General features: G+C 33.1%; 1 protein-coding gene and 1 long non-coding RNA gene across 2 annotated transcripts; one reads left to right on the forward strand and one right to left on the reverse strand.

Moving 5' to 3' along the window:
- Window positions 1–876: 876 nt before the first annotated feature.
- On the forward strand, window positions 877–3,089 carry LOC128032493 (uncharacterized). The gene is made up of 3 exons (XR_008188718.1): window positions 877–947; window positions 1,412–1,492; window positions 2,873–3,089. It is a non-coding gene; the product is annotated as an uncharacterized LOC128032493 (long non-coding RNA).
- A 3,417-nt stretch (window positions 3,090–6,506) lies between these two features.
- LOC105799041 (nuclear pore complex protein NUP107) lies at window positions 6,507–19,967 on the reverse strand. The gene is made up of 24 exons (XM_012629371.2): window positions 19,653–19,967; window positions 18,646–19,025; window positions 18,010–18,079; window positions 17,431–17,546; window positions 17,152–17,183; window positions 16,890–17,015; window positions 16,196–16,354; window positions 15,833–15,925; window positions 15,578–15,745; window positions 15,147–15,245; window positions 14,773–14,987; window positions 14,612–14,669; window positions 14,064–14,152; window positions 12,826–12,954; window positions 11,931–12,053; window positions 10,828–10,926; window positions 10,549–10,737; window positions 10,197–10,368; window positions 9,944–10,100; window positions 9,632–9,834; window positions 8,332–8,473; window positions 7,940–8,100; window positions 7,369–7,485; window positions 6,507–6,906 (listed from the first exon to the last, which is right to left on the reverse strand). The coding sequence occupies exons 1-24, from the start codon at window positions 19,730–19,732 to the stop codon at window positions 6,838–6,840; spliced, it is 3,246 nt and encodes a 1,081-aa protein (XP_012484825.1). The 5' UTR covers window positions 19,733–19,967; the 3' UTR covers window positions 6,507–6,837.
- Window positions 19,968–21,020: the final 1,053 nt, after the last annotated feature.

Genomic DNA, 21,020 nt, shown 5'->3' on the forward strand with positions numbered 1-21,020 from the left:
TCAAACGGTAACAACATTAAATCAACGAGAAAATCACAACTTCGAATTTTTAGTGGACATTGATTACATATCCAGTTAATTAAAACACACTGACCCAATGGATTTGTTGCTCTAATTGTGTAATCAGTGGATTCTACCATTAGATTCTTCTTGTTTATTAATGCAGTGCATATATAAGAGTGGGTTGACCCAAGGTCAATTAATACATATACATTAACATTAAAAAGGGAGAAAGTACTAGCAATAACGTCAAGAGTAGAACCCTCTTTACAAGCTCAAATAGCATAAGTCCTGGCAGGTGCCTTAGCTTCTGCGGAGTTACATCAGGTCCAGCATTTTGATCTATTGAAACATCAGGTATCATCGAGCAATCCTTTAGAAAATGATATGTTGAACCATATCAGAAACAGGCATTCATTATCAATCGACATTCACCATTGTGATAATTACCACAATGATCACTGTAACAACCCGGTTTTGACTCTAATCGGACATAGTGGTTTCGAGACCACAAGTCCGAGTCAAAAAAATATTTTAATATTATTTTGTGTATTTATTATGTGTGAATTTAATTGTGTGAAATTTTCGTGTTTTAATTTTGTCATTTGAGTGTCCGATTAAATAAAATGATTAAATCGCTTAAAATAAAAATTTAGGGGTTAAATCTAAAAGTACCTAATTGTTGTTGTCTTTTTAAAATGGGGGATTTATGATGCAATTAGACTAAAACATAGATAGTGGGTGGCAAAGGACTAATATAACCTTATTATATATGTTTTGTTTATTAATTATTAAAGGTTATTTTAGTAACTAAAATAAATGATAATATATGCTAAAAAAATAATAATAATAAAGCCATTTTTATCATCTTTTCTAGCCGAATTTGAACAAAAGAAAAAAAGGAAGAAAGCTAGCTAGGTTCGGCCATTGTTGTGTTTAAATTTAAGGTTAGTTCTTTGTTCGGTTTTTGATAATTTTTACGTTTTTGAGATCGTTGCTTCGAATACTTCAAAACCCATGTATTAATTTTGTGAATTGTTGATGATTTTGACATGTGCCATTGATGAATGTTTGAGTTTTGTGATGTTAGTTGATGAAATATGAAATATATGTGTTAGATTAACATGTTTTGTCTTTGAATTTTTAGTGAATTTGAGTAATTAGAGTTAAATTGTGAAAATAAATTTTTGAGGGACTAAAATATGAAATAAATGCAATGTGTGGACTTGTATGAGAACCATGAATATTCGGCTCTTGTGTGGTATGGGCAAATTTTGTGTTTTGTGCAAAAAGGACTAAATTGCAAAAAATGCAAAATGTTAGGGGCAAAATGGTGATTTTCCCATTTATGTATTTTTGAACTTAATTGAATGTTTTGATGAATAAAAAGGTTAAATTTGATTATGTTTAGATCAAGAAACGAAGAAAACGAATTTGGATCGGGGAAAAACGAAAGTAATCGAATAGTCGATCGTGTCCGCTGATATCCGAGGTAAGTCTGTTAGCAAAAATTCATGTTATCAAATCAATATATATATAAGTATATTTATTTTATAATTAATGAGTTATAATTACAAGTATGCAATTTATGTTAGTTGATGTGTGAATTTCATACATATACATGTGATGTTCGAATAGGTATGTAAATAAAAGTAAAAATTTTTGATCCAATTAAAAGTTCAAATGTTATGGTTGTGTTTATATAATGTGCGAATATATATATGTGTGTAATATATATATATATATATATATGGATCGAACAAGCTTGCATATACATGTATGATACCTTATATGGATTTGGGAATGAAATTATGGATGTATATATATTAGATTGAATATGTATGAGTATACAAATATAAATTCATGCTTTGATTATGAGTACGTAATTATACATGTATATGATAGATTCAAAATATATATATAAATGTATTCGGTTGAATCATTGAATTTTAAGTTTGGAATTGGTGAATTGAATCGGGTTATAAACCTAGCGAGGCTAAGTCTTGGTGATCCGAATCGGGCTATAAGCCTAGCAGTGCTAAGTCTTGGTGATATGAATCAAAGTTATAAACCTAGCGGGCTAAGTGCCGGTGATCTGAATCAGGCTATAAGCCTAGCAGGCTAAGTGCCGGTGATCTGAATCAGGCTATAAGCCTAGCGAGGCTAAGTCTTGGGTGATCCGAATATGATGAATTAAGTGATTCTAAGCATTTGGTATAAATATAGATATGATTTTATATGAAATGAATGAATGTATGAACATTGTTTCAAGATGTTGATGAGTATATAATTGTTCGAATCTTTGTGATTAGTGAGTATATATATATATATATATCTCGGATGTCATGAAAATTGTTGGATATTTATGTGTGCATATTTAGGCATTCGCATAGGTGGATATATATTTGTATGCATTCGCATAGATAGATATAAGTGTATATATGTATGCATTCGGCATAGGTGGGTAATAGTGAATATGTGCATTCGGCCTTTATAGTTTATAAGTATAAAATTATGCTTTTGGTATATGTAATTGAACAATTATATATATAAATGGATCCGATGAAGTACGAACAACAAGTACTCTAGAAATTTGTATATGAGATAATGATTATGTTAGTAATTTGATTTTATGCATATAATGTATATACTTTGTCCGTTTATGTATATTAGTTAAATATACATTCTTTTAGATTTAAACGAAATGACTTAATATAGAAATGTTTGGTTAGTAATTATATTTGATATTTGTGATTTCGATAAATTTACTTAAATAGTTATGTGATTCTTTTATATGTATTTTTAGATACGCTATAGACTTACTAAGCTATAAAAGCTTACTTTGGTTATCTTTGTCTATCTATTCTTATAGATTTTGGAGACGCGTTCTGAGCTCGGGGATCATCAAGATAGTCTATCACACTATCGACCGTCCTTGGTATTTTATATATTTTGAACTCGAACCTATGGCATGTATAGTCTAGTTAATATGTTTAATTTTTTTTTGATATGTGAATATGAGCCATGCGAAAATGGCTTGTCACTTTTCGTTTTGAATTTGGTATTAACGAATATGTTTTAATGGTCTATTTCCTATGCTTAAATTCATTTAGTTAAAATGGCTTGATCATTATGTTTAAACTTAGTTTTATATATTCTAGGTTGAATGTTCAATGTGGTTGATTTAAATGATTCAACTATGGTATAAGTCTATTTGTATAAATGATAATTAGTATGATTGATAACTTGATTATATTTCTTGATTGGTTACATCATGAATAAATTATGAATTAGTTTGTATTAGTAAGTTTGAAACATAGTAAAAATGCTTGTAAGTTTTATTAAACAATTGGCTAAAGAGTATGAAAGAACATAATGTATATTTGACCTCGATCTAACCTTAATTGGAAGTGGTGTTTATCTTGTAAATTGGTTAAGGGATGAGTTTTGTTGTGCTATGATATTGAATTGACGGATATGTATGTTTTGTATTAAGAATTGGTGTGGAAAAAAAATGGTTGTGTTTGTTCGGTAATGCCTTGTAATCCTAATACGGCGACGTATACGGGTTAGGGGTGTTACAATCACAAATAGGTTTTCTGGCATTGCAAACATTGCCAACACTAGCAACAGGAACAGACTGGAATATCAAATCACCTAGTCTTACCCTATTTCCTCCTGTAAACCTTGATGGAGTGGTTTGGTGACTGAAAGTTTCCCTTGACTTCTTTGATGGAGAAGCTGAGAATGGTCTGGATGTACTTCGCTTGCCAAAGTCCCGAGCTCTCATCTCATTCTGTTTCTTTTTATTACAAATTTCTTCCATTATCTGCGTTCGATCAGACAAGACTAAAAGTTCTCATATTTCCATTGTGTTAGCTAGATTGGTCACCAAAAATAGCTAAGAGGGGTGAATTGGCCTTTTAAAAATTTTGTGGAAGCTTGAATGAAAGGATAGAAAAATTGAATACAATAATTTATAGTGATTCAATTCCAATTGCCTACTCCACTACCTTAGCTTTCCACAATTAAGGATGTTCTCAAATTCACTAATTTGATCAACATTTGAGGACAAGGTTTAACCTTACAACTCCATTAAGATTTCTACCCAAATCTTAAGACACAAACCCTCTCAAAGAGAAACAAATAAGCAAACAAAGAAATAATCCTCACAATATTAGGATGTTTGCCAATTAAGCACAAATACAAAGAAAACACTTGAGCTGATAGAAAATACAATGAATGCTCACAAGTGTTTACAAGAAGAAGTAAAGAATTGAAGCACAAAGTGATTGGTAATAGATTTTTAATGTATCTTGAAGCACTTTATCTATTGTAACCTCACTTATTATTGTAGAACCTTTAGAATATGATATTTATACCCTCTAATTGGTTTCCAACCGTTGTGGTTGTTGAGAAATTGAACAGAGCCATCGGGGACAAAAATACCAGATCATTAAATTTACCTGCAACAAAAGGTATCGATACTTTTTCTACGAGTATCGATACTATTATCATTTAATGCCTAATTCAGTGACCATTAAATTTAGTCTGCAATGATACCAAAGACATTTATGAATACTTGGTAAAAGGTATTGATACTTTTTGTGATTGTTTGAAAAATCATCAAGTCAGAATGCAAAAACAGTATCGATATCAAAGATGGTATCGATAAAAGTACAATAGGTATCAATACTTTTTGAAAAGTATTGATACTTTTTGCTTTTGTTCAATTTTTGTTTCAAGCCAATAAGCAAGTTTAGTATCGATCTTGAAAAAGGTATCGATAAAAATTGTATGGGTATTGATACTTTATGAAAGGTATCGATACTTTTTGTAGGGAGTCGTTTTTTAATCAATTTAAAAATGTTTCAATTGAGTTAAAAAGTTTAAACCGTTTTAAAGTTTGTCCAAAATTTTTCTAAGTGTTCAAAACAATTTTGAACTTTATAATTTCTTTGTTCAAAACAAACTTATTAAAAACATTTTTGTTTTTATATCAAAACAATTTATCAAATAAAGCTAGTTTAATAAAATCAACTCAAATAATTTATATTTAATAATTTCCTACAAAACTTAATTTTGTTTTGATTACATAATCTCGAATATTCCATGCTAAGCTAAAAGCAATGGAAAAATCCTTGCAACGATAAAGAAGTGATGAAAAAATTATGAAATTTGTTTGACATGGAAGATAAAATTAATTGCAAGAATTTTTCTGTACTTTTAGCTTTGCATGAAAAATTCAAGATTATATAATCAAAAAATTTGTATTTTGTAGACAATTATTAAAGATAGTTATTTAAGTTTATTTTAATTTGAAACATAAAATAAAATTTTAAATTTTAAAAGGGATTAAATTAATTAATACCAATATTATAGTAACAAATCGGCTAACACTATCAAAAGAAAAAAATCTCAATAATTCACCTATTTAATTTTGATGTTTTGAAATTTAAAATTTTAATATTGAAAAAGAAATTTAGAACTTTTGGTAAGGAGATAAGCAAGTACAATTTGACAAATTTTAAATGTTTTTTTTCTCTAATGATATTATTTGGGTAACCAAAATGAAATTGACTGAAGTTGAATGACAAAATGAAAGTGTAAACATGATATAATGTGTGCAATTAACTGTTAAAGATTTAACACTTAAGTGACTAAAATAAAACGCCTTAAAATTGAATAACAAAATTACAAGGATTTCATTTTAGTAACCAAAATGAAAACCCTTAAAAGTTGAGTAACTAACTAAATAGTTTACCCCATTTTTAAAGATAAAGTAATCTTTAATTTAATCTTTGAACTTAATAATTTTTTCAACTTAATCTATGAAATTTTTTATTTGTTCAGATTAATTCTAGAGCTTAGAAACTTTTCTTCAATTAGATTACTGAACTTGAATTCGATTAAAATGTAATGATACCATTTCACTTCTACAAAATTATATAAATTTTAAAAACTACAAAAAACCAGAAATATATTAAAATTTTAAGATTTTCAGATATCATGATCAATCATACTTTAATAAATTAATGTGAACAAAAAAATTGAAAATGAAGATAAAATATCAAATTCTACCTTAACAATTTTTCTATTTAAGCTATTTATTATTAGTTAAAACCATAAAATATAAGATGTGACTTGCATAAATAAACCTAGGTAGTCAACAATCATCCTTATTTTTCAATGTATGAAGTATTTTATATAATTAATGAATATTTCATATTTAAAATTTATTTAGCTTACCCATTTGATATTTATAAATATACTAAATATCGTTTAAAATATTTATAAATCCCGAAACTATAGACGGAAATAAATAATACCAATAAGAATCAATTCAAATATAAAAACAATGCATCCACTGCTACAAAATATTGACCATCTTAGTATAAACTCCTTTACGATAAATTACTAATGATAAATGATTGTTCCATGCATATGGAAAACTTCTACTGTTTCTCTCTACTTGCAACTTTAAATTTTGTTAAAGATCCAAGTCATGATACATACTCGTTATGTCGACTCTTCATTGCATATCCAGACATTGGTACGATGATATTCAAAGATTTCTCAAATACACGGAAAAAAAAAATCGAGTTTAAGTGTGTTTAGAACCTCAAATTATCAAGTAATGAAGATCCAGCTAATCCAGGCAAAATACCATTTCATGTTAATCTAATTTACAACATTTAATTCTGTTTTTCCCCTTAAATAAGTAAAAACTGTGGTAAAGGATGGGAGGGAGATCTCAAACCATTTTGACGCTGTTGATTTCCTGCCGCATAAAGTACAATGACATATAACCCGAATTTCATCCCCAGCTGGCTAAAATCATGAGGAAGGCTCCTCTTGAAGCTCCATTTTGCATATGGAATATTCCCTCTCGAACAATAAAAATTCCTGCTCATGAGACAAAAAAAGTTGTTGTTTGAATGAAATTCTGATAGTCCGCAACAAAAAGTTTGAACAATGAAGAAATCGTTTTATACCGCATTTATATCATCAAAATAATAGCAAAAATGAAGAATTCATCGACATTCTCATAGTAACATATTAATTTTCTTTTTAGAGGTTATGGTATACCTTTTAAGGTCCATTATAATGTAAAAAAACCTAAATTTAGCCTTTATGTCTACAATAGATAGAGACTATGTTAGTCTGACTCTTCATTTTTCTTTTAGTACCGGTGTCCAATGCATATCACGACATGAGTACGAGTACATTACCCTCCAAGTATCCTCTAAGTGCGTGAAAATACTTGGGAAAAATAAAGGGCATACCCATGTATATCACATGCTCATATAAGGAATGAACAATATGAGCCTCTTTTACCACTTAACCGATAAAAAGATATCCACTTACCTGCAATTGTTGCTGACTGAAGAGATTGATGAGCCCTGTCTCCGAACTCGAGACTAGCTCAATCAACTGGTCATGGCTTTCAAAAGGATTACCTGACTCCATGAGTGAAACAGAAACCTGCCAAGGAGTTGAGATATGGTAAGAAGTAAGAAAAAATCTATTGAAAAGGTAAAAGTTATGAAATAATGCAATTCCACCACAGCTGCTGTCTTTTTCACCCATTTCTTGTCGTTGCTTCGATTGAATTTGCAAAATAAGAATTCCACAATGACGTAAATTTTTGTTCCTTGTTTCTAGACCTCATTTCTCTTAATTTTTGCAAAATAACGGTGACAAACTAAAAAAGAAAACAGGGAAGCACAGCTGGACCAAGAAAATGGAACTCCTAAACATTTTCCATAAGTACATGAAGGGCACGGGCATGGGATTTCAATCTTCCAAAAGGATAAACTTCAAAGAAAAATTGAATGCAGCCATGTGCAACGGACAAAACAGCGACAAGACACTTTTTCTGTTGCTAAAAGATGGTGCCTATATTTAATATAGGGCCTCACTCCATAAGAAAGTTAACCTGCATGCATCGGAGAATGACTTCTGGAATACAACACCTACGACAGAGGCCCTGCACAATATACGTTGCAGGCCCTTCCAAGGAACCATCTTTGCTTGAAAACCAAGCATCTAATCGGGATATCTCCAATGTAACTCCTGCTTGAAATCTCGCAAGCTCACCTGCATTTAACAAATTCAATCAACACTGCTGAAATTCATCATGCAGATCATGTTCCTCACTACTTGAAATGGCATGTTTCCGCCTTGACTAATTACGATAACATACAAGACACAAAAAGAATTAGTTTCATAAATGTAACTGTACCATGAATGCATAACATGCATGAAGAAACTATGAGAGTCTGCAACTATGGACATGCATGGCAGATCGGCATCTTCTTATTTACTTACCTTTGAAGCCAGCTGCCATAACAGCACTGAGAAGGCCACCATCATTGAGGATGTGTGGACCAATTCCATCACCCTCCACTGCCAAGCAGCGCAATATTACCTCAATGCTGTAGCTGTCTTTTGAAGAAATGGCAACATTTACCTGCCCCATAAAAAACTAAGATCATTAGTTATCTACTAAGAATGGTTCCTATCAGCAATGTTGCTCCCACTCTTTCACTTTTTTCTAAGCAGAGGTGAAGCCAGTAAATTTTCTTTGGTGGGGGAGAGAATTAAATTATAAATTTTGGGGAGCCAAAATGCAATTTTACCATTGTATTAGTTTATAAACTTAAAATTTCTAGAGGAACCATACAACAATCTTACCATTGGGAGTACCCCCCCCCCTTGGTGCCACCCATCTTCAAGTACTCGAGTTCAACACATTTTCAGACAGATAATGCAATATAACTATTACATGAGAAAACTTACAAAAAGATTGAAGATACCCATATCCGTATTTAGATACATGTCCATATCTAACACTCAAACCCAAGTTCAAGTAAAATAGCCTATCAGACCACAGTTCATGAGTTGCTATTCCTTTCCAATACATAGAACTAGAAGGACCATTTTCCTCACTCAACCTCACAAGCAAACCTACTGTCACCCATACTCTCTCAAGGATTTTGAGAAGCATTACCTCATTTGATGATATCATCCCATCTCTTGTAAAATCTATATGCAATTTATGTAATGAACACAAGAAAAGGATCAAATCCCAGGGTGATGATGGGGAAGTTGAAGTTAATTGTCTACCCTTAGGACTCATAAGAGAGAGACCCAGATCTCTTTGGGGTTTTTTTTAGAAATTTTGCTTAGGGTTTATTAATCTATATGCTGCTTTATATGACCACTCATATTACATACATAAATAGGAAACCAGTTCTAGAAAGGAAATAAATTAACTGAAATACAGTCACAATCAAGAAATAATGTTGCAACCTAATCCTTAATTAGAATTGAAATTAATGGCCCTTCCTAACACAGGTTCAGCCATAACAAATTACCACAAGGATTAAGAGGAGTTGACATCTAGAATATAGCTTTGACATATCCAAATTCAGAGGCTTCCTTTTGGAGAGATGCATATCTAGGAATTTAATTGTTCAACATGATGAAAATATAGATCTAATTCTTATAAACAGCTAGATCATTCAGGTCTTGGAATTGCAAAATAACTGTAGCATGAGACCAACAATTTAATATCTGCACATGGACAACAAAATTGTTTAATGGATAACAAGATAGAAAAGCATACCGCTAACTGACGTTCTGAGACAACTTCCTCAGTGGCAGAAGAGTAAAGTGCACTCATTAATGCAGCACAAACAGTAGCGTCTGGACACATGGATTCACCAGAAGGCAGGCGGAGCATTGCAGTAGCATGCAATTCAAGAAATAGAGGTTCCATCGATTCACTAATATGTTCCACCCGAGAAATAAGCCATGGGTTTCTTTCCCCTGTTATAAGCATTAAGATCATAAACCGTAAAGGCATCAATATGGTGAGACAAAAGACAAATAGAAAACATCCACACTCCATGGAAGCAAAGCTACCAAATTGCCTTACTCAGTAGCAATAAAAAAGATAAATCCAATGTCTCTTTGGCTGCCATTATTGCTCTTTGTTTTTCCTCTACTGAAAGTTCGTCGGGAGAAACTTCTGCATTCGCTAATTCAATTTTGAGCCAGTTGCGATACGTTGCATCACAGGAGTAGTATTCACTCTATTTAAAATGAAAATTAGGATAAGCATATAGAAGAAAGTAAAGAATAATCTACCAATGCCAATAATTTATGCATGTATGAAAGTAAAAGCATACCCAGTCTTGAAACTCTTTCAGATTCTCAGAAACATAATCCTCAAAAGTATCAGGAGTTTCAGAAAGCTGCTTCAAAGGCTCAGCAAGAAAACTAAGCAATTCATGTGCACCTATTGGCATTGCTGGTACTCTCCACATAGAAATCAGAGCAAACTCCCTAAATAATATATTGCTATAGGAAAGAAATGATGGTTAAATGCCTGATAGAGAACCCTTCAAATCAGATTAAACTAGAATTGATATGATTTGGGTAATGCATAAAAAGCTTTCATAGTTGAACTAAAATTTATAAATGGTACAATAGGGAAAAAAAACCAAAATTAATCTCCAATTATAATAAGGAAAGAAATACCTGTGTATTAATGCTCGCATAAGAAGTTTGGCACTAATATCTTTAACATCGGTAATTGTGGAGGGAGGTGTGAAGCAGAGCCATTGGACAACCAAAGCTTTTTGAAGACTCTGAAGCCTATGTTGCTCCACAACGTCAGATGTTTCATCAAATTTTCCAGCTTTGGTTTCTCGTGATCGTGACAAAAGCCTGTGTTATCATGACAAAGCATTCCAACTTTAATTGAAATCAATGGATCATAACTGCCAACTATATAGGCTTCAGAAAACACAGGAATACCTCTCAATAATTTCCTCAAAGCTTCCTTTCGAATCATCCCCTTGAGAAAATGGCAAATACTCCATGGCAGAAAGGAAGATTTTATATTTGACATGCACACTGTTGCCAAGGGAAGAAACAAAACAGTGGTGAGCAGAGATAAATGGAGAAAGAATAGTACAGATAATTTTGCAATATCTTAAACAGATAACTCTGTTTTTCCATTTCATTTTGACATCATCTTAGTGATATCTCAAAGACTCAAACTAAGATCAACAATAAATGACAGAAAGTACGGTTTCTAAATATTTAAATCATGAGCCAGTGGGTCCATACTAAAGCAAATTAAAGCGGAAAAACAAAAGAGACAAGAAACATGGATATATGTCTTGACTTGTACAAAGCGGTGGCTAAAACTCTTTTCGTACACCCATTTGACACAGGTTCAAACCCTATCACCCCCTTCCCCCACCCTTAATATTGTATCAGGAAAAAAGAAGAAGAAGAAGAAGAAAAAGAAACACGGACATAGAAATGAAGACAGCAGACAGTGATTCTACCTGTCTTTCCTTTATTTTTTTTGGGCTAGCCGAGACTTTCATTAAATAAAATACATGGCATAGAAAAATAAAGACAGCAGACAGGTTCAAACCCTATCACCCCCATCCCCACCTTACTTTTGACAACTTAATTAGCCTCAAACATCTCTTCTCATTCACACTTTTTAGACTGTGGTCACGCAACAAAACATAGCCCCACCAGACACATTATAAGAACTTAAGATGCAACAAGTTCTAAAATACTTTCTTTTCCCTTCCACAGATTAATACAATATGCATAATTCTAACACCTTATAAGATGCAACAAGTTCTAAAACGCTTTCTTTTGTCTTCCACAGATTAAATAATATGCATAATTCTAGAATAGCAGCTCAAAAAAGTATAGTTATGATGCTTCATTGTTGATTAACATGGATTATAGGAAAAAACAAATATGCAAGTCACTAATGTCCATGAGGGCAAAACAACCTGGCAATTAAAAGTACCCAATGATAAAACGTAGCCCATCTCAGTAATGAAGAACAGCAGAGGAAAAACAGATAGAAAACGACATATAGCTATTACCTGCTATTAAGCCTAAGCTCCATCATGTGCACAAAGAGGTCAATGCAACGATGACTTGCAAGCTGAGAAGCATAAATGCCAACCAATTCTTCATGATGCTTTGAAAATAGAAACAACGAATACCTGAAATTTTGATTTTCCAATCCAGCATATAAAGCAAACTAAGTGAACCTATCCATAAATTGAAGGTGCTTTCTCTCTTATAGAACACATATTGCAGGACTTTTTCAACATAATTTACAACCTAAAGGAACAAGCTATTATGAGATATAATATGCCTATACTAGAGCATGCTCAATAACAAATTCTCCCAAGAGAATAAAATCAGCTAGAACATGTTAGATAGCTCCTTTTGCTTTATTATTACCCAAAAAAAGGATCTTTTTATTGGAAAAAAATATGAACTCCATGTAAAGAAAAGTGTTAACTGAAGCTTTTTGGTAAATATCAATATTTGGGTGCTTAAACAAACGTGGGTAAGAAAAGGACCCACTTCATAGCTTGATGTCTTCACAACCTTTATATGCCTTTCTTACATCAAAATTTTTATCAACTGAACTTATGTGTTCGCAACTTCTATTCCTTCCTCAAATAAAAAATTTCATCAACTGAAGGTCATGGTTTCCAATCAATTCAGATTATATGTTCTTAATTCCATGTTGTTTTAGTTAACATGCATGCTTTTCGCATAGGTTTCATAGACTTCCAACTTGCTCATCTGAATCATGATGTCTCAACATAATGCACAAATGAGAAAAATCCACTAAAACTAGCATAAGATATGCAGAATAAATTGATGCCTGCATATTTCAGAGTCAGAATGACTATCGGTTGAAATCACTCCACACCATAACTATGAGAGCTACAATAAAACAAGAATTTGGAAATTACTCACATGTGAAGAATACGATCACCAACAGTCATAAGCTTTTCCCTGAAGGTATCTTTAATTTCTTCAGCAAGTAGATACCTAAGAACAAGCACTACATGCGCGCCGAACCGAATCATCTGAGGATCACGAGGCCTGGAAGAAATTAAGATGCACGTATAAGAAAGAATGTTCCAATACAACTGAGAATAAATCCCATTGATTTTACCTTCTCCTGCACCATAATACCAATAAAAATAGCAGCCCTGCGACCCTTGTTGAAAAGCTCATTTAGAAGAGCTCACTTAAATAGGAATAAACAAATAGAACTGGCTACTTCCAATCGCAATTGCTTCTATTTTGTTAAATGGGAAAATGTTAACCAAAGCCTAGTGAAACTGGCTAATGTAATATTTCTAGAAAGAAAAGCTTAATCAAATGCATCATGTTTTTTTCTTGATTCAGCAGTGATGTCAAGGCGAGAGCCTAGGTGCTAAGGTGCAGTGTAAATGGCCATTACCGCCTCAGCCACCTCAAGGCGAGGCGACTTCAATCAGGCGAGCGCCTGGTATGCTTTTCAGGCGCCTTTGTTGAAAAACCAGGCGCAAAAAAAAATAAAAAATAAAAAAGCACCTCACTAAAGAGCCATTCCATTCTCCTCGTTTTTTTTTTAACTTTTAAAAGAAAAATATAATAAATGATTTTTAATTAATTATTGACCTAATTTTATTATATAAAAACCTAGTTAACTCTTAAAAGTTAAAACTTTTCAAGAGAAGATGAAGGAAATTTAGAGCTAATGTCTGATGATGATATTTAGTTTCGTTCTTATGGTGTTTTATTTTACAATACATTAAGTAAATTATTAAACTTAAAACTATTGAACAATGTTTTGAATTTATAAATTGAACTATATTAAAATTTATCTTTCTTTTACGATGCAATTAATACTTATTAATTATATGTATTAGTTACATATGATTTTATCTACATTTTACATATATATTTATATCTATATGCTTGCACCTCAGTTTCCTCGGCCGAGCACTTTTTTTGCACCTTGCACCTCAGGCTATATAGAGGTCCTAGTGCCTCAAGTGCGCCTGGCACCCTTGACAATGTTGGATTTCAGTAAAAGAAATGTATCAAAGGCAAAAAAGACTTTCCAAAAATGGGAATAGAATAATCTTTAACCGGTGCCCATAGGCAGCCTTAACCGGACCCTTTATTAGATACTGGTTGATGTGGCTTTCAAGAAGTACTACCTGGAGATGTTTTGATCATCTTCTGAAGGTGCTATCCACGACCATATAAGCTCAAGGAGAAGTGGTATATTCCCTAACATTAGATTCATCTGCCAAGCAATGTGTGGTTAGAGAAGCCACCAAAAAGTTTATTGACTTTAATGGAATCCATTAATAAAGGAAACAAGATCCAACAAATCACTTTCAATGTATATGTATCTAGAATGAATTATCAATGCTCTAAGAAACAAAAATTATCTCCCTGCATGTCACTTCAATCCAGGAAGTGAAACTGGTGAAGCCTATGTAGCTAAGATCAGGGGTTCAATGAGGTAAAAGCAAGGAGTACACCCCAATTTCTCCAAGTGCCTGAAGAGTGAGCTTTTAATTTTCTGTTCATCTATAAAAGCTAGTTTCTGTTTTAGTTAATTAATCTCCCACCCCCACCCTTTATTTTTTCTTTTTCTTTTGGTAGGCCAGAATGACTGTTAAAGATTGTAGCATTATGATCTATATTTATGCAAACAGAATCAGAGAAACAAAGTGTGCAAAGTCTACTTGACAGAAACCTCGATTTGACGTTGCTGTTCCTTGCATCCCCGAGTTACTGCTTCATGCACCATTTCACTAAATCATGGGAACAAAAGACAAAGAAAGGATATAACAAATTCACCAGTATGACAACAGATAACTTAGTATTAGGAAGGGGGGGGACACATTATAAAGATACCCTGAATGAAGTTTCTGAAGGAGAGCGGAAAGGTCTCGTGGTTGCTGGTTCAAAACTTGCAATGGCCAACTTTCAGGTCCAGGTGAAGGCTGTGAGGTACCATCAATACCATCTCCATAGCTTTTTAATTGTTCCATCCTGCCAGGTTGTGAACGAGCTAATTCTAGATCTACCTGAATTTCAAGCCATGATTTGGCCATTGCCCAACAGGCAGTCTGCAGACACAGACATCAGATTTTAATGACTTGATCTTTGGTGAAGTTATTATGAGCATTTCACAAGGGTATTATGTATATAACATAAAGCATCAGTAAAATGAACATATTAGCATTTGAAATGCCTCCTAAGATGTTTATCTATTCAGAAAAGCATACCTCCCAGTCCATACAGATCGGAAGCATGCGCTTTAAATTGCTACATTGGGCAGCATATACAGCTATTTCATATTTCCCACCATTTTGCTCAAAAATCCTCTATGAAAAAGAAAGGGCAGCAAATGTTAGGGAAAGAGAGAGGAAATACTCCATTAACTCCACATAATACAGTGGACCTCATGCATTAACCACTATCCTTGCATTTAAGAGAGAGAGAGAGAGAGAGAGATGGAAGACTTTCAAAAGCACCAAGATCCGAAAACCATGACAAATACTATTCTTCTCCTGACGAGAATACAGATAAAACCCAAAAGGTTAAAACTTGCAAGGATAAACTCAACCAATGAAATAGCCAACTAGGTATTAAACATGTCCAACTCCAAAATCGAAGTGGTAATAGAATCATCAGAAAAGATGGTTGTTATATTAACCTCTGATGCACAATAGGAAGCCCATTTCCAAAGGCGCCACTGATGACCAATGCCACTCTCAAGTTCAATAGCTTGCAGACTTCTATTTTTTCCATTCTTCATTAGGGCTTCAATAGAAGGAAATAGGTCTAACCCTCCGAATGGGCAAATAGTTGCAGATCTCCATGGCTGCAAAATTAAGTTATTTATCAGACAGCACGCAAAAAACACAAGCAAGTTAATCTGTATTCATTAACGTTGTCAAGTTCTGAATACCTGTCCAGCAGACCGGCAAAGCTCACATGCCTCTTCCAGTCTTCCAGCCCTTAACAGAGTCCAGACATCCTCAAGTAGAGACTCATCTTGTTTCTGTGAAGGAAAAACTGTCAGTATATATTTATATCGATATACCTCTATCACAAACTCCTAAAGGAAATTCGATCATGATGGTAAAAAAAACGATACAGATATGTGATTCTCACATATACACATAAGAATTCTCCCTCTCACCCTCTCTTTATTAGAAGGGTACTTTTGCACCCTATCCCTCTGACTAATACTGCAAATATCATATTGGGAGATAAAAGCAAATAATAAAGGAAGTCATTAGAATTTTTAAAACAATTTCATGGAGAGTACTTTATCATCAGGCAGCTGATGGGCATGTTCCCGTGTTGGAGCATCAAAATCTAAGTGGTGAATAGTGTTAGCAGCAGAGGCACCCTTTTTGAGAAACCTCTGAGTATGGTACCAAATTCCAGAGTTGGGAAGATAGGTACCAACATGAGATCCTCGCACCTGCAGAAAAATAATAAACACTAATGTCAAAAAAAATCTAATGATATAGGATACTTTTATGAAGCTTCCTTACAAGCAAAAATTAACCATAAAAAATTACTAAAAATACGCATGCTTTAGCCAAAGAAACTGAGAATCAAGCTTTCCTGTCCACAACTAAGCTGTTACAGAAGCACTTACGACAGACATGACACCTTATCAAACATCAGATGTCCAATCAAGCATGTGACCGCAAACAGATGCCAAGCAAACTCATAGTTTGAATGGTTGAAGCATACAAAGTTAAACATGTTATACCATGAATCTTAAATTTTTTTTTAGATGCAACTATTCACCTTATTCAGCAGATCTACTTACTAAAAGTGCAACTGAAAAGAAACATGAGAAGATAGTGAAGGGAGGAGAATAGTAAAAGACCGAAAGCTTCGCTTTTCCAAGAAGTCATAACATGTATGGGCATGCCACTAACTGCTTCTTCGTCAAACAGCATAATGAATCAAACAACAATGATAAACTAGTCAACAAAATTGATCACCTTGTTCTCCAGATCTAGCGCTTTAGAAGCCAATTCTTCTAGCCATTGAACAATGCGGAGGCATAATTGTGCTGTGTGATCATTCGCAACAAATTGGCAAGCCTCTATATGTGATGTTGAAGGGGACTGTCAAAATCGATAGATTCAAATAAGAGTAAAGCATTTCAACTTAAATTAGAAGGTAGTCAAAAGGAATACTAGCATCCAGTTGCAGCAAAAGACTCAGTACTAGGGGCAAAATATTGGAAAGGAAAAAATATACCAGAATGAGCTCTTCAGGAGGTTCATCAGTCACTGCAAGAACAATGGAAACTGTCATCAACTTTCATCAAACATCCGAAGCTCAAGGATGAAGTTTAAAGCCAGTAGAACAAAGAAAACTAAAAAAAAAAGTATATCGCCAAAGATAATGCAAGCACTGCAAGAAGTGTGATCTGAAAAAAAAGATGCAGGATAACTTGGAAAACTTCAGAATTAAAACACTCTTTGTTCTAAGATATCAGTTTTTGCCAAAATATTTTGATGGTTAGCGATTTATTTCCTTTTCCATAAAGGTACCACAGGAGAGACCATGTAGCAGCCTCATCAAGCAGAAGTTGAGCCTTCTGCCTCCTCAATTTATCCTCTACAACCCTATGGCGTATGTTGGATTCATATCTGTGCACAATAACCAAGAAGGAATTAAAAGGCCACCCAAGAAATTGATGTTACCTAATTTAAAAGGAAAACGAACAAATTGTTCTCTATTATATATATATAGAGAGAGAGAGACATTCAGAAACCTGTCTCTAATTCATAATTTTAAGTGAAAAATTCCCATCTTGGCTTCCTTGACTCATAAAAAAGACTCAATAATGCATAAGTAAAGCACATTAAATAAGTGCCATTGGATCTTCTTTCTTTCAGAAAAAAGAGGGGATGGAGGCAGAAAAAAGAACAATGATAAAGGCATATGGCATGGTAAGATGCTCAAAATCAAGACATAATCCGGATCAGAAAAGAAGATCAAACAGAAAGGAATTTGAAATTATAAGCATATCCATAGTATTTCATGTACAAGTGTCTACATGTTGAAAGATACACCTATGCAACTTATAAATATAATTAGTACAAGACACACCTAATTGACTCTGAAACATTCCGGCATATTCTCTCAAATTGTAAAATCAGGTCAGGAATCGGCATTACCCCTGAAAAATATGAAGTTGTGAACATAAGTAGCTTGAATGGAGAAGCCATTTCAAGAGAACAAGAATGAAAAACAATATAATTCTAAATTACAGGCAACGTATGATATTCCCAATACCACACCAGCTGGCTACTAGCTTCCTTTTCTATGATTGCAACCAAATATTAGTGCTCCAATATAGAAATATATACATATTGATCAGTCAACCTACAATCGATGCACATAACAATACACACATCATTAACCCAGTGCTTTAATTCTGTTTTCATGAGTTTGTATATTTCTCTTCTTACAAGTAAAACTTTATTCATTGATATGCATACAGTAATGACCTTCAATCAATCTCGCATTAACACATTCAAGGCTAATAGTATGCAAATTATCAGTTTCTTAACTCCTAGAAATTAATATAGCTGAACTGAATCAAGGATTCTCCACAATCCCAAGACATAATAATCAAAGACAATCATCACAGTAACACCGTGTTTGGTTGAAACAAGAGAAGTGAGTTAAATAGTTTCAACTTTGAGCTGTAGCATATAATATAAGTGATAGTACTTCAAGCACCATGAAAAGCAGAATCAAGTAGAGATGCAAACGAAGCGAAGGTTGCGTCTCCATTATCTGCCAATAAATCATCCTCAATCTTGCAAGCTTTTAGTGCATGACTTCCTAATCTGCGGATTGAATCAACAACATTATCAATCTCTGCAGTTCTATGACCATCACTTGATGGCCTCCTCTTAGAAGCCGACCGCTCCCTTGAAGGTGTTTCTTCAAAATAGTCAGTATCAAAGCTCTCAGCCTCTTGTTTGATGTTTTCAAGAAGAAGTGCTGCGTTAGTAGGGCTGTGGATAATCTGTCCCTCGTACAACAACTTTGCTTCGTTGAACTTCGAAATGCCACTTTCTTGCCTTGGAGATATGCTAGAATTTGAGTATCTTTTCCTGCAGGTAGTCCATATTACATTATCCACACAAAGTGAGAATTAAAAGGAAGGAGCAATACCCATATTCATATTCTATGCTGTTCCCACTATTTGTTTCTCATTGAGTACCCATGTCCAACACATATCCGGACATCTGTAGTAGAATATGACCCTCTAAGTACATGAAAACCCTTTAAAACTTAAATTTAAGCATACCCGTGTCAGACACATATCCATATCTGACACTCACACTCAAACTCGAGCCCAAGTAACATAACTCACATTCAACAATGTAAAGAACAATCTGAAACAGTGTGATACTAAACATCTTCAGTCTCTTTTCCACTTCTCAAGTCTTTAATCCAAAGTTCTAATAAATAAATAAATAACCCATTACATGCCAATTAAACTCAAAACCCAACTTCTAAAGATTAAAAAACGAACAAAAACCACCATCAAACAAACTTAACACGTTACTCCCAGAAGTTGGTTTTAGGGAATAAGCTCGAATCCATCAATTTCTAAAAATTCACACAATTCGCAAAAAATTAAAAAAAAAAAACTCTAAAATAACAGCCAGAAAACCCAAAACAATCAAAAATTAAAGATATATTAATGTAAAAAAAAAGGATTCTTCAAATGTTACCCATAACGACGAAACTTTTCCCTAGCGGAGTGATCTTGGGGGTCAAAGTAGCTGGGAGACGTTTCCATGTCGACGTCCATAATGTATTTTACAATGGGGGCGTAATTCAACTTCAAAAGATAGTTTTCAAATCGAAAGAAACACTGAAACTTCAATGGGTTTGAGCTTTTTTTTTTTACAATGGCGGCGTTTTGTTTAACTTCAAAAGATGGTTTTCAAATCGAAAGAAGCGTCGGAAGTTCAATGGATTTGGGGGGAATAACACTAATGAAGAAGCTATAATTTGAGTGCGGAATCTGTTCAACTTCAAAACCTCGGAAAAAAAAATTAAGGGTTTAAGATTAAAATGTTAAAATACAAAAAAGGCTCGCTCAATTTGTATATCTTTTCGTTTTCATCCTCCATTTTAAAAGTTTTATGTTTTAGTGCCTGATTGATCTATCTAGTTGCAGAATTAAAAAAAATAGGCTAAATACTCAAATTAGAGTCTCACGTTTTACAAATTGGTCAAATAAATGTTAAATCTTTTAAATAGTTAAATAATAATTAAAATTTATGAAAATATTTAAATAAAGACTTTTCACGCATTACACCCCAATTTATAGTAAAAATTAGGTGAATGTTAACATGTTTATAATTAAACATATGATTCAAATGTTACTTGAATAGGAAATACAAAAATTAAAACATAATTTAAAACTTAATATACAATATTTCAAAAATCATTATTTGAGGTTTTCATGTATACAATATAAATATTAAATATATACGACTATTCAGGTCAATATGTGGTTTTCAATCCAATAAGTTTAGCCACTTCAATTGAATAAATTAAAATAAAAATATATATTTAAAAAATAGAGAAAATTAATTCAACTAGGATTCATGAGTTAATCAGTCCAACTCTTTATTCTAAAATATTGTCCTTGTCGAAACTGTTTTTTGAAAACAAAAATTTTGGTTGTCGACTTAAAAAACAAAAATTGGAGTCACCACCGGTCCTTTATTAAGGTGTGATCGGCGCACCTTAAAAATAATTTTGGTCTGCGAATTTTGAGAAAAGCAGGTTGGAGTCGATTCACATACGAGGAAGGATTAGCACCTCAATAACGCCCAAAATTGGTACCAAATTGATTTTATTTATGCCTTGGTGTCGAAAACTTGAAAAGATTTTAAAAGGAAACTTTTTTATTTCATGAATGAATTAAAATGATAAGACATTCTTATTTCAAAGAAATAAAACACCACACCCAGTGAGTTAGGGCACAATGTTTTTAAATCTTCAAAATACCCGAATATTGCCTTTTGCTTTTGAAAATTCTTATTTCGAGAAGAAAATGTCATGACCAGTAAGTTAGGACCCAACAT

Source organism: Gossypium raimondii, chromosome 9, assembly GCF_025698545.1.
Source record: "Gossypium raimondii isolate GPD5lz chromosome 9, ASM2569854v1, whole genome shotgun sequence".
Lineage (NCBI taxonomy): Eukaryota > Viridiplantae > Streptophyta > Magnoliopsida > Malvales > Malvaceae > Gossypium > Gossypium raimondii.